The sequence below is a fragment of the Lotus japonicus genome, chromosome 1, assembly GCF_012489685.1.
Source record: "Lotus japonicus ecotype B-129 chromosome 1, LjGifu_v1.2".
NCBI classification, from domain to species: Eukaryota; Viridiplantae; Streptophyta; class Magnoliopsida; order Fabales; family Fabaceae; genus Lotus; species Lotus japonicus.
In genome coordinates, this window is record NC_080041.1 from 122254066 (window position 1) to 122269091 (window position 15026).

General features: G+C 38.4%; 1 protein-coding gene across 1 annotated transcript; it reads left to right on the forward strand.

Moving 5' to 3' along the window:
- The first annotated feature begins 898 nt into the window (after nt 1-898).
- LOC130730059 (transcription factor bHLH106) lies at nt 899-2969 on the forward strand. The gene is made up of 2 exons (XM_057581944.1): nt 899-1340; nt 2187-2969. The coding sequence occupies exons 1-2, from the start codon at nt 1035-1037 to the stop codon at nt 2607-2609; spliced, it is 729 nt and encodes a 242-aa protein (XP_057437927.1). The 5' UTR covers nt 899-1034; the 3' UTR covers nt 2610-2969.
- Nucleotides 2970-15026: the final 12057 nt, after the last annotated feature.

Genomic DNA, 15026 nt, shown 5'->3' on the forward strand with positions numbered 1-15026 from the left:
GTGGGGTCATTTGCCTCCATTCATTCAACATGGATCCACCCCTGGGTCTTTTTCCTAGAGAATGAAACATGGGAAGCGAAGAACGTGAGAAGACGCTACACCCAGGGGTGTGGAGGAGCTATTGCTAGATCTAGAGATGGATCATCGACAAGGAGATGGGGGTAAGAGATGAAGGGACATCGCTGGGGTTGTTTTTTTATTTTTTCAAGTGATAAAGAAGATCGAGAGAGAAGGTTGCGCTAGGGTTAAGCATCGTTGAAGAAGACCTGAAGTATATGAGAAAAAAATGAGAGGCTAGGTTAGGTCACAAAGGTTCACTCAAGAGAGGTTTTTCTTTTTATGGACCGCCCCTCAAGTGAAATGCATATGAAACTTTGGTCGATTTGAACCAGCTTTGAATTTGACCGTCCAAATTCATTTGAAACCAAATTTGTGGTCTTCCCAAAATCGCAACTGACCCGGCCATACCCAATGACACAAACATTGGGCCGTTAGTCCAGTTCGGGATCTAACCGTCCAAATTCATTCGAAATCAAATTTGTGGTCTTGCAAAAATCGCTGACCTGACCAGACCCAATGACACAAATATTGGGCAGTAAGTCCAGTTCGGGGCGGAGCGGGTCTTGTTGGACACCCCTATTTGACACATGTTAGGCAAAGAAAGAAGGACCAGAGGTACTAAAGTAAGATGATTATATCACTACAATAAATGACAAATTCTATCTACGAACATAATTAGTATTCATATCATATTAACAATTGAAGAAAAATAAGGGTATATGCACCGAAAGGTAATATTGGGTTTGATTTCAATTTCCACCCTTTGGGGTCTCAGTCAAAAAGTGTAATGATAAGCACCACTCCACGTTCACAAGCACAAAAACTGAAACTGTACCACGCTCTCTCACTCCCTCCTTATTATAGACACCATCACCATTCCCCTACCTACCACTAGTACCTACAACACTATACACACTATACCCTCCACTCAGACAAGCACTCCCTAACTAGCTACTTCCATTATCATCATCATCATGTTGCAGCAGCATCAGATTGGGAATATGGAGAACTCATCAGAGCTGTTCCAATTCCTTACTGGCACCAACAACAACGCCTCCTTCTTTGAGGCTCAGCCACCATCGGTGCAGAACAGCTTTTGCAGTTCCTCTAATAACAACTATTACCCCTTGGAAGTGTCTGAAATTACAGAAGCAGCACCCTCCCAGCAAGATAGAAACCTAGCAGCTATGAGGAACCACAAGGAAGCTGAGAAGAGGAGGAGGGAGAGAATTAACTCCCACCTCGATGCCCTTCGCACCCTTCTCCCTTGTAATTCCAAGGTAACAATCATATGCATGCACACAACATAAACATGTAAGATTAGAGGCAAATATCGACGCTACGCAGGTTCGAGTCGTGGAATCAATGACTTACATTGCCTATTAAATACATAAATTGGTTTCGGCCCCTCCTTAAACCCCGTGAACAGCGTGAGCTTTATAGCACCAAATTTGCACTAAGTATGTTTGGTTATAAGTTTTGATGGTTGGAATCACTATTCAAAGGGTTTAAAGTATTGTCTCCATGAGCCATTTCAAAAAAGCACCATTGACTTTACAAACATGCTAGAGTTCCTTTTTGAGTAATTGTGTTCTCATTCACTGTTGGGCTTGTTGAGTTTTGGTTGTTGAGAAAAAGGGTTAGTTGTCTGTAGAATTTTTCTTCTCAAAGGAAGCACACTTTTGACCAACAAAGGTGAATGTAATGTATGTTTAGGTTTGACTGAAATTTTAGTTTCTATAGAAATAAAGTGGAATGATCAATAATGAATCATCCTCATTTTTCATTTGCTTTTCTCTAAGATTCTTGTTCATATCATGATTCATTGAGCTTCCTCAAAAGCTTCAATTCATTATTGTGTTTTGTGAAATTCCCTCTACTTCAGCAATATAAGATATTACTACTAAAAGTGCATTTTTTTTTTATATAATTGATTATGCAACCGAAATCAATTTTGGTGAGAAATTTCTGTAATTAGCATTTGAATGCCAAATTGATTTTGATAAAAAATAAGTTTATAGCAAGATACTATAAACTAGTAATAATTGAGGGGAAAATAATCACTTAATATCCATGGTTCTGAAGAAATTAAAATAAAAATGTGTGATTAATTGTTTATGTTTCAGACAGACAAGGCTTCACTTCTTGCAAAGGTTGTCCAGCGAGTGAAGGAGCTGAAGCAGCAAACATCTGAAATCACCAACCTGGAAACTGTTCCATCCGAAACAGACGAGATCAGCGTCCTCTCCAGCGGTGGCGCCGGCGATGGTAGGCTCATATTCAAGGCATCACTGTGCTGTGAGGACCGCTCCGACCTCATCCCGGACCTCATTGAGATCCTCAAGTCACTTCATCTGAAGACCCTCAAAGCTGAAATGGCCACACTCGGAGGAAGAACGCGCAACGTTCTCATCGTCGCAGCTGAGAAAGACCACAGCATTGAATCCATCCATTTCCTTCAGAACTCGCTCAGATCATTGCTGGACCGGTCCAGCTCCGGCGACAGATCAAAACGTCGTCGTGGGTTAGACCGAACAATGATGGCATGACTTACCAACATGCAAAATGAGGACATTTTCATTCCATTATGTGTCATTTCAGTGCGTATTTGGATTTCGTTGAATTTGTCCAACCTCAACGCTCACAAAGTTTTGCTTCTTTGTTCGTATTTTAGGATGTGACTCAAACTTGAAAACATACATGCTAAAGTATAGATGGAGAAGCAAAATTTTAGTATGAGTTCAACTAGAATCCGAGCACAAATGTAATGTTTAGGTATTTTGAGTAGGATGTGTTCATGGGTTTTAATTTTTAGGTCTCTACATGTAAAGGGAAAGGTGGTCAATAAATGTTGTTTGAGAATATTTATGAAATTTGATCACAAACATAAAATCAATTCTGATGAGAAACCTTCTAGAAGAAGTTAGTGGAATCATAAGTTAAATACATTATGATTTTGTTAAGATCATCAATGAGTTAATTAGTTACCAGAGTTAAAGAATTAGCCATGAGAATGGTTTTATTGTTTAACACATGGTTAATTCCTTAACTCTAGTAAATATCTCACTGATGTTAACAAACTCAGTTGGTTAGATTTAACTTATTTCATTAACCTTTAATATCTTGGCTTTTGAATGTAAGAGTTGATTTTCAAGAAAGAAAAATAGATCCAAACATGCTATAAGGTTATGTTGGATAGTTAGTTAGGATAGCTATATAGTTAGGGTTTTTGCATGTGGAGTTTTTTATAGTCTTGCATGTGTAAGTAGGAGAAACAGGAGGTTAAGGATATTTCCGGTGGGTAATGAAGGAATTAAGAAATGTGATTTTTATTTTATTATTTATAGTTACTTACTGTGCAAGTGGAGAGTGAGTACTTTGTGACAGAGAAGAAAAAGGAGTCTGTCTTTTCTGTAAAAGCAATGCTTCTGTGAGTTTCCAAGCTATAGAAAATGGCATATTCGTTTATCTGTGTTTTTTGGGTACTTTGGTTTCTCTTTCTGAACTGAGCTTTACACTGATTCTAAAGAGATGGGAGGCCTTGTTGGGAAGTGGGTTTTGGAATGGATTGTAGGTCAGGTGACGATGTCTTCGGTGGTTCAGTTTGAAATTGAACCACCATGGTGCAGGTACTGTTCCACACTTAAAGTACTAAAATGCCCATTTATTTTTTTCACCTCCCTTCCTTCTCCTCTACTCCCAGTCTCTCCTAGATTGTCTCTTGCAACATGTGTCGTTGTCACCCTCCACGACCTCCGCCCCTCCACCACCTCCTCCAATCTTTCCTCTTTCACTGTCAGCGAAAATGCCTGAAGAGGCTTATACCCTCTGACCAGTCATGGAATTGGTCCATTACCTCAACAAACACATCCCATGGACTAGACCCACCATTCGTGTCTTCAGTTCATTTTTCTCCTGTTCACTCTCTTATTCGCACCTTCCGTCAAAATCTATTCTTTTTTTGTTCAGATCCACATCAATTTCTGGGCTTCCTTCAAAATCTTCTTCTTTTTGTTCACATCCGCACCACCACACCATCTCTTTTCCTTTCACCTCCCTTCGTTCTATGTCCTCCAAACTATGTCGAACCTCGGCCCTCTCTTCAGCTTCCTTTATCTTCTCCATACGAAGATCTTCAGGAACATGACATGCAAAGTGAAATCTCATCCCAAGAAGCTCTGATATGGGAAGAACAAAGGCCTTCTGAAGAACCTAACAATAAATCCATAACCACCATCTAAAAAAAAAGAAAAAAATCAGAGCCAAACACACTTCTTCTATTGGACTTTCTATGTCCTGGGTTTGCAATTCAACGATGCTTGCTTCAATAATTAACTAGTTAAGTGCTTCAATCATTCGGTACCAATTTGGGATTAGAGTTAGGATTTTGAGTAATTTCAATATAATAACATTTGGGGGTAAAAGAAGAGGCAAATTCATGGATGAAAGAGATGAACCGGAAGAGATGGAGTGGTGGCTTAGGTGGGAAGCACAGTGGTATGCCTTGAGCTTGGTAGCAGAGTGTAAGACCCAAGATTTTAAGCTTAGAATAAGTGGAAGAGATTTCCATTTACGATTAGGCTTGATGTAATGTGAAGGGAAACCTGAACGAAAGTTTATTAAATGAAATATATTTATGAAGGAGAAAGTTCAGGAAAAGTCAAAGGATTACACCATGATCGATAAAAGTTATAGTACGATCGTTGTACGCTTAAACCTAGGTCAGAAACCCTAGTATATAGCTAATTTTCACTTTTAGGCACGACGGAAGTTAATTCCAAAAATCTTCAGAGAAATGTTAGAACTTCTCTTTTTCCATATATCACAACCGTTTCGAGGCGAAACTCTAGGATCTACGCACGTCCGATTCCAATCATCGGAAGTTTGCCGAAACCGAAACCCTGGTATTTCAAAACCCTAGAATTTCTCGACAATGAAGACTTTATCTATTCAGAGCTTCAAATGAATATTCTACACACGTACACCCATTTCTCTTGATGATTTCAATCTTTCTTCAGAAGGAAGTTTTCCATTCCGACATTCGATGCAAAAAGCAACTTATCGGGTAAAATAGTTTTACACCGACTTTGCACCGACTTTGCATTAGTTGCCAAAAATACAAGGAGACATCTTCTTAGCTTAGGAATTCCTTTGCCAAAACCTATCTTAGAATTCATGGAGAATGATGCCGGAAAAATCAGATTCGCGAAACTTTCATTTTCCCGCGAATTTCCACCTTTTATATATAGCAAAGAAAGGAAGAAAAACTCAAATTCTCCTCCATTTCTCTCTTCAAACCCGCGAGCTTCAACAAGGAAGAAGGAAGAAGAGTTTTCTTCATTACTTGCTTGATCGTTGATCTGTTAGTCGCTGCTTCAAGGTTTCGAGGTATAGTCGCTAATCCTTACCTCTGATCGCTTTTTCCATAGCTTTTCTGTAGAGTTTTCTGAGTGGATAGTTTATGGGTTTTTGCAAAACTATCCTGAATCTTTCATTTCTGATTCTAAACCTCTTCTATATGTGCCCAAGATCACTTCTGCCGGATTAGATTTTCCGTTATGTTGCCGGAATTCCGCCGGAATCAATTTTAGCCTTAAATACCCATTTTTGGAGTTTTTGAGGTAAAGCTTCAACCCTTAGGCTAAAAACTATCGCCTTAGCTTAGTGTTAGTAGGATTAGTTGTCATAAACGTCGTTAGTAACGTCTCTGCAAAATTTGGTTTTTGGGATTTCAGTTTTGAAATTTCTAAGTTAAAAATCATGACCAAAATACCCCTGCGACAGTTTTTGATCCGATAATTTTTCCGAGTTCAGAATACCCTTAGTTACGGCTTATGAAAGCATAGGAACCAAGTTTGATCGAAGAAAAATCGAACCCCACAATTAACCAAAGTGGCCGAGCCCTATAGGGGGGAGGAGGAAAATTTCCTTTTCCGAAAACTTGTCCTTTCGCGCTAGATTATCGTACCTCGGAGTATGAACTACTTCGTGTAACCTTAGTGAGCATTGATAGCTTAGTTTCCGATAGATTTTGATAGAATTCTGTGGTTTTACTTTAAAGGTTCTTTTGAAGAATTTCCTGAAGATCAAGGAGCTCATTGTGAAGGAACGTTTGAGGAGAACGCTGGAATAACTAGAGGTAAGGGCAACTTACCTTACTAGCTAATGCTTTAGGTGTCGACGCATTCGACTTGATTTACTGTTTATGCACTTGTTTGTGTATGATCGGGAAAATGTTTTCTGAGGCTTCGGCTGACAATGTAGATGATTCATCTCCTGAATGTTTTTGGAGATTGACTTACATGCTATGTGCTATGTGGGTAATCTAGGATGTGTGGTGCATGCCTTATATGCTAAGTGCTATGTGGTTATTGCTTATTATGCTGATATATGACATGTTGATTGATGGTGCTGAGTATTTATGCTTTAGCAATGAAATCTGAGTTTCTGAATAGTGAGAATAGCGGGCAGGTCATGTCGATTTTATTTTGAGAGTTTTGGGGAAAGTTTGATAGGACGAATGAGATTCGGGCCTTGTTATGGTGTTTTATGGATCGAGACATTCTCTGGAGTCATTTGGGGATTTGGAGATCCCGAGAACTTATAAGAATTGCGATAAGGCTAAAAGGATATTATTTTGTGAAGAAAACTCATAAGACCTTAAACAACCTCTAAATCTTTAAGTAATGATAATAATCTCGAAGGAAGCTTAGGAGTCGAATCTTAGTTTTGGAAAAACGAGAAGTGTCGTCGGATCCAAGTGTTGAGATATTGAGAGGTTTTGAGTATGTTGATACTCTTGTGCTCTGGGAGCAGTTGTGTTGTTGGGCTATCTGAGAGATAAGCCGGGAAACGGGTAGTTTCCGAGCATGTTGATGCTCTTTGCTCGTTGAGCAGTGTTGACCATCGGATAGAGATGAGTCGGATGATTCGAGGAATCATCATGAGTTAAGTTTATGCCTTCGGGTACCGTTTATGCCTTCGGGTACAGTTTATACCTTCGGGTACCGTTTATGCCTTCGGGTACAGTTTATACCTTCGGGTACCGTTTATGCCTTCGGGTACAGTTTATACCTTCGGGTACAGTTTATACCTTCGGGTACCGTTTATGCCTTCGGGTACAGTTTATACCTTCGGGTACAGTTTATACCTTCGGGTACCGTTTATGCCTTCGGGTACCGTTTATGCCTTCGGGTACAGTTTATACCTTCGGGTACAGTTTATACCTTCGGGTACCGTTTATGCCTTCGGGTACAGTTTATACCTTCGGGTACAGTTTATACCTTCGGGTACCGTTTATGCCTTCGGGTACAGTTTATACCTTCGGGTACAGTTTATACCTTCGGGTACCGTTTATGCCTTCGGGTACAGTTTATACCTTCGGGTACAGTTTATACCTTCGGGTACCGTTTATGCCTTCGGGTACAGTTTATGCCTTCGGGTACAGTTTATACCTTCGGGTAATTCGGACATCGACGGGGGATATGATCGACCGTGAGGTTAGGATCGACCTGTTGATTGTCGGGCATAGCGGAGGGAAAAGTCGACCCGCAGGGTTAGGACTGATCCGGCTATGTCAAGGTTGTAAGTGACACTCCGGGGTTATGGTCGACACAATGCCAGTGTTAGGACCAACTCAAACGTGCCCAGCCTATTCTTTCTGGAACCGTCGAGAGTGACGTTGCATTGACATATCATGCACTCTAATTGCATCGTTATGTGTTTTGATGAGTTGATGTTGATAAACATCGTTATGTGTTTTGATGAGTAGATGTTGATAGATATCGCTATGTGCTTTGATGATGGAATTGTACTAGAGATTTGATAACATGCTATGTTTAAACCTTAGGGTAGACAATGCAGAACTTATATGTATGTAGACAACATATATATATATATATATACCCCTTATACTTTATCTGGTGTCTTGTATTCTCTATCCTATATTCCGTAAGTTGACCCTTGCACGTGCTACCTGTGTTTGGGGGGCTATGTATGCCCTTTTTGTCAGATGTCGTTGGTGGATTCTTCCGTGATTCCTCGTCGTTCGGGGAAGACCCGGAGCGAAATGACTACTATTGAGCCTTCGACGTGGACCCGGACTTCATGCATGACCAGATGGGAGTCGATGATGGAAGTATGGGGGATGGGTGATTAGAGTCTATTAAGGTTGGGTGTTAGTGTCCTAGCTCTGACTTATTCTTATTTTTGAGGGCTTGTGTTGCTGACACTTGACCTAACATTTTGGGATTGTACATTTTGCCTACGGGCGTTACACTTTTCTACTTTCCGTCACTGGAGGTTACTCGTGACGAGGTCGCTACTTACAGCGGGGAATGTTATATGTATTGTGTATTAGTTCTGTTACCTTTCGCATTTGGGTTTTATTTAATTCAGTCTTGTCTTAGTTATTATCAAAAAAAAAATATTTCACGTTTTCCGCATTAAGTTTACTTTTGGTTACTAAAGTGACGCCACCGAAATCGGGGTGTTACACAGAGATGGAGTGAGAACGGAAGAGGGGTTCACTGTTACCAATGAGGAAGTAGATCAAGGGTATTTTTGTTATTGTGCTATTTTAAACCTTCAATCTGAATCACCTAATATTTAACCAATAAATCCAACGGTGGAGAATAGAATGTACCACGGTGGGTCAGTTTTTCACTGACCCACGGAAGCCAACACCAGGTCAGGTTGATGATGCTGTAAGGAAAAATGTTGAAGTGTTTGTGTTTGTGTGTGACAGTGAAATGACAATGGGGTTGTAAATGGACAGGGGTTTCAGTTTCAACTGGAAGAATAAGAATAATGTTTAATTCCAGATTTTGCTTTTGGTGAGAAAAGAGTGTAATAACCAATGAGAGAAAGAGAGATCCGAATCAAAAGGCACTGCTGTTGGATAAACTGTAAAAATCTGAACCTACAATATCTGTGTCGACATTAATAACTAATAAGGTGAAGTGATCAAACATATATTATATGCAGATGAAAAGAAAACAACAAACTTGCTTGCAAGAAAGCTTTGCCCATATGGCTCCAGATGTCAGCGCAGGGATAAGAGTGCAGTGTTTTACCTTTGATTTTATAACTTTTGAGATTGATACCTGTCTGGTTTACAAACACATACGGATGGATCTATATATCAAATGACTGATTAAGTAGTTGCTGAGTGTATGTGATAGTTTAGTATTAGGAAAAATAATTAAGTTGGTCAAAATATGTTATTAAACTATTTGATTTAGCTTAAGCAAGCAAGGGGTTGAGTCTCAAGTTTGAGTATATGTGAATGAATTGTATTAAATACTTGGTATTCACGGAAATTAACAGATGTCATGAAAAATATCTAGATGAAGGTTGGGGTACGTCTTCATAAAGTAAACTGTCAAACTGGTTTTGTTGAATCATACACACCAAAAATGTCATGAGCTCGAAATTATTAGCCTCCCCAGTCCCTCTGAGTCTCTTCTACGTACGTTGAGCATGGAGGTGCTCTTGGGTACTTAAGAAAGTGCGGACCAAGCAACAAATTCACAAGAGGAGGCCTACATGCCTAATGGTGAAACCGCACGACGATCACCTTTAGGTGGCCGACGATCAATAAACCTCTTCTGAATGCACCATCCCCCGAGATCGATTCGGCCCTTCGCCCGACTACGGGCATGAGAAGACTATCGATGTTTTGATGTCCCCTACCCTAAATCAAGTTCCTTAGCTTAATGTCTCTTATCATCACGTTGCATCAACTGACAGATGCCCAACAACCAAGATGTAGGGCAGAGCTCAAGGTTATAGCGACAGTACACAAAGCAACCCCCACCATTCGATCAATGCACATTAATCCAAGGATCTGACTGCCCCCACCATGGACCATACCAAATACTCATTACAACCTCGAAATTCACATACCATCTCCTATATAGGGCAAGTTTTAGAAGTTTCGAAGGTACGCAATATTCATCCCATTTTCTTCCCTTATGACCTGGCAACTCTATTTTCCTGACTTAGCCGTTGAAGTCTCTTTGCAGGTCCCCTCAAGCTCTACTCACGACGGAATCCCTCCTCCTCATCGGCGGAGACACTCATCTATCCACAGGCCCGTTATTCTCCCTTCAATCAACACTTTCTGAGTGATTTGACTGGACTCGTCCAATCACCAATAATTGTGTTCAAATAAAACTAAACAATATATTAAAAGTGCATAAAGGAGCCAGAGTGAGTGAGAGGGAGAGATAGCATCAAAGGAAATTGCAAATCAAGCAACTCTATGTGGCAATGTAGTTCATAACATTTCCCGAAAAAAAAGTTGCAATTTACAAGCCTCGTCCCCACCCCCACCAATGGTAAAAGGGTTATTTAATGGAGTCGGAAAAATGATGTATTGTGCCAGTAAAGTGTATGCTGAACCAATCGAAGTTCAACGACAAAAATCAACAAAGATACTGCAAATAGAGAGATAAAGGGCGAAGGAATGAAAGGGTACCACTGAGAGAGATTTTGTAGCTTTCCTAGTCCAAGAAATCAATTATTTCAAATAAAAATTAAATTGTCATGTAAGAGCTCGTTTAGGTTTGAAGTGTAAAATATTTACACACCCACATACCATGTGTTTTCATTTATTATTATTATTATTATTATTATTATTATTATAAGAAGAATTAGAACAGTCAAATTGCTTGATTCTAGAGGCTTCAATCAAGAAATCAATTATCCAAAAGTGTAAGATTACATGAATAATTTTATATATTTTTCTTTATGAAGTTCAAGCTTGAAAACCAAAAAGGATAGGGAGAATCGTAGAAGAGCTAATCAAAGTTCATGTTTTGAAGGGTTCTTTTACGTTGGATCTATCATATAGTTTGTTAATTGTTTTTTGTTTACATACGGAAAGATATAGTTTGTAAATTTGACACTTTATTGTTATCTATTTAACTTATATATATAATATATGAACACACAAATCTCCTTTGAAAGTTATCCAAATTTTAGTTGCACTGCTTCCACAGTTAAAAGCTGGAAAGCAAAAGAAGAACCCATTGAAAGGGCGTATCTTAAAGATTGAAGACTTTTGATATTGTTACAACTCGGAAACAATGTCCGAAATGAAGAAACATTGTAGGTCGGAAATGAATGAAAAGCAATCACTAAAGAGAAAAAAGGTAAATTGACTAGCTGGTGTTGGTAACAAGAATATGCATGCCTGTTCTATTGTCCACTATAGAGGTATATACATATATATGTGCCTAAAAAAGATATGTCATTCTATATGAGTGTGTGACATGTCATTTCGTAGCTCTTATCTCACTTTATTTATCAATGTTTTTAGTAACTAAAACTTTATCATGTTTATCTACATTTTCATTAATACATAACGAATAACTTTATCCTTGACCATGGCTTCAAATCTAGAGTTTTGGAGAGTTTGTTTTGAAATCGATTGTCTGCAATTATTTGAGGCTTGTAAATACCCCTTAGTTTTTATTTTCGTAAGTGTCGTGATTTAATTTCAAATTTTGATGTGTTTTAATTTCTCTTTTGTTCGTAAATCTGATAACTATGTAGTTGTTGATTGTTTGGCTAAGTTTTCCTTTTTCTATAGGTACTTTTGTTTGGCTTGAGGAAGCTATTGAGGGGGCTCTCCTGTTGCTGCTTCTGTATTGACCTCTACGTCTGATTCTTCTGCATAATCAATAAGCTATATTTTTTAACAAATAAAAATATATCGGTAGCTATTGCACCCACTACCTAAGAACACGAAGGGGAGAAGCGTGCATAAAGGAGGCTGACAAAAGGCAACAAGGGGACTCAAAGTTGGAACACAGCAAATCATATAAAGGAAAAGTTTAAGAGAGAGAGAGAGAGGGGGGAAGATAGTTAGATTTAGAGGGTGCTTGCTACTTGGATACTGGTCTGTGAAGATTAGAATTGATTTTCCACTGTTCTTTTAATGAAAATTGATTCTCCATTGTGTGAAAAATCCATTTTTGGTTTAGATGATTTCTTTTACAAATGATTCTAGCTCCCATATCAATTATGAGATGAAGTTACAAAACTTAACTTCAATTGTAGGCATAATCATATTTATGAAGTTTTATAATGAAATATACAATATTAGCTAACAGAAATTGTTTTTCTTATATATGTATTCAAACCAGGGTTGTCAATAGCGGGCTATTGCGGCGCAATAACGGCGGAGCGTGGCGGATCAAGGGTTGGTCGCGACGCTGGAGGCTGTAGTGAAGCGGAAATCGCGTGGCAGCGGTAGCAGCTGCGATCGCGGCCAAAATCGTGTCTAAAATGGCACAATAGCGACGCGAGGAAGAAAGATGGACAAAAACCCTAATGTTCAGGTGCGAAAACCCTAAAATGCCCCTAGATTTAAACATTAGGTTCAACTTTTTAAGGGCATTTTGTGGTTTTCCTTTCTTTAATGAAACGCAGCGTTTCGCGTGAGCGATAACAACCCTATTGTTTAGGGCAAAAAACCCAAAAAGCCCCCAAATTTAAACATTATTTCAAACATTTTAAAGGCATTCTGGAGCTTTCACATGTTTAATTGAAACACTGCGTTTTGGACCTTCTTCAACCTTACCTTTGCGTTCTCATATGTTTTCATCTATGTTTTTCCCGATGAAAACATAGATCTATTCTTTCCTTCTTCCTCCCTCCTTCAAAGTAGTGGTACACGTTATAGCGTTATTGCGGTTTTTAGGTTTGCCGCTACGCGACGCTATCCACAATTAACAACATTGATTCAAACTGCACTTTCAACTAACTTTTACGATTATCATTTTTACCAAAATTAATTCTGACAGTATGGGGTCCATGAAGGCTTTCACTTCTCAAGTTCTCATGATAACAAAAATATACGTGGTTTAACTTCAAACAATATTTGACCAAAAAAAAATAAACTTCAAACAAAAAGAACAAGTTTCACCCAAAATGCAGACATGGTGCTACAATGATAAAAAGGTGCAGACAAAATGCATTGTGCATGGAGTGAGTTGTCGGAGACGTGCTTAAATTGCATAGACTTTCTCGATTATCCCTGCTTCTTTATCCCTTTTTGCCTCCATTGCCATTGTTGGCGTGCTTCACTTTCCTTTATACATACCACAAACTATATATGTACTAATATATGTGCCTGACCTTCAGCTGAACCTTACCTATATATCTTTTTATCTCACACATATGTTAAGGGTCAAAAGAACCCATGCTTGCTCTGCCTATGCAATCATTCATGCCACTATATTTTAACACTTCCATCCTTGTGCGTCTGTTGTTGATTATTTTTTTACTTTTCTTTCTCTCAATCAAATATGACACCAAAAAACTACTCGCATCCTCCAAATAATTGATTTCACCTCTAGAATCAACTGTAGATTTTTTTTTTGAAATATGCACTATATATGTAGATAATAGTCTAGTAACCCTTAAGGCAACATCTTAAACCTAGCATGGCTTCCCTTGTTTTGGTTATGAATAGTATATATATGGTGTCTAGTCCCGCTTCATCGTTTCCTGGATTGGACAAACCACTACATAATATTTTGGTTAATGTCTTAATTTCTTAATTATATGTAGTTACTTATATTTAGGTTGATTTGTATCATGAATAACCTTGTCACTTGTCAGTAAGTTAATTGTGTTTGTATACGAAGTTCCGTTCTCTTTTTGCCTTAGGTAGCGTTTGGTAGACAATTGAGAAGGGAATGAAACGGGACATCTGGGTTCTGTTCCACGTTTGTCATGTTTTTAAGATGGAACGGAACGGTACATAAGGCTTCTGAACGGAACACTTTAGTTCTCTAAAAAAGGGTGGAACGGAAGGGAACGGGACGGAACACTTTTTAAAAATATTTGTATTGACAAATTTATCCCTAGGTTTATCCTATATTTTTCCTAATTCGTACCCTTCAATCTTGTCCTCGTCGTTGAACCTTTCTCCCATATGCAAGTGTGCATCATTTTCTCTATGATCTAGCAACACAAACTATTAAGTAATTCACGTAACTCTTTTTTTTTCCAGCGAAGTCCAATTCATTTTCTATTCAATACCTTTCAAACAGTGATGGATGGAGGCGGCTTCTACAGGCACTGTTGCAAAAATAGGGGAACAATAATTGCAGAGAAGAATTAGGGTTAAAGAACTTAGAATTTTTTTGGATTGTGCATTTGGGGACAACTGTTCATGGTGAGAACGTGTTTTCTTAAAAATTTTACGAATTTGGAGATATAAGAAATTTAGAATTTGTTTGATCTCACAACAAAAGATGCGTAGAAATTTTCTGGGTTTGGCATCTGCAATTTTTTCCTGTTAAAGGGACAATGTGTTTTTTTTATTATGATTTAATTAATTATTTACAAAATTTTGAATTTTGGTATATATGTAATTAATCTTATGGTATTGATCTAATGGTACCGTTCTATGCTTTGTTTACCAAACACAATGCACAGAACATTATTGTCCTGTTACGTTCCGTTCCATCTCGTTCCGTCCTGTCCCGTTCCGTTACCAAACGCTACCTTAAAGTGTATGCTAATGTTAATTTGCACATGTTTCAATGGATATCCAAACTTGGAATAATTTTCTGAAGCTCGACTAGCCAAAACCTAAGATAAAAAGATGTTAGGATAATTTTTGGTTTGCTTTTTTCTTCTCAGTTGAGCCGTGTTGGCTTGAATCCAATTTGAACCTCATAAGTGATTTGGCCCATATCACCAAGTACAGTATGCAATAAGTTTTCTTCCTCTTTGAGTTCTGTTAGAAGCCATAACTCTCAAATCAAATGGCATTCTATCATATATATGTTCCCTGAAGGTATTTCACAGGCCAAATTTTCTATGACCATACAACATCAATGAAATGTTAGCTAAGGATAGATGTTCACAAAAATGATTGCTAAAAGAAAAACACATAAATATCTCATACAAATTTAGCAATGACAATTTAATGATCAAAATTAATC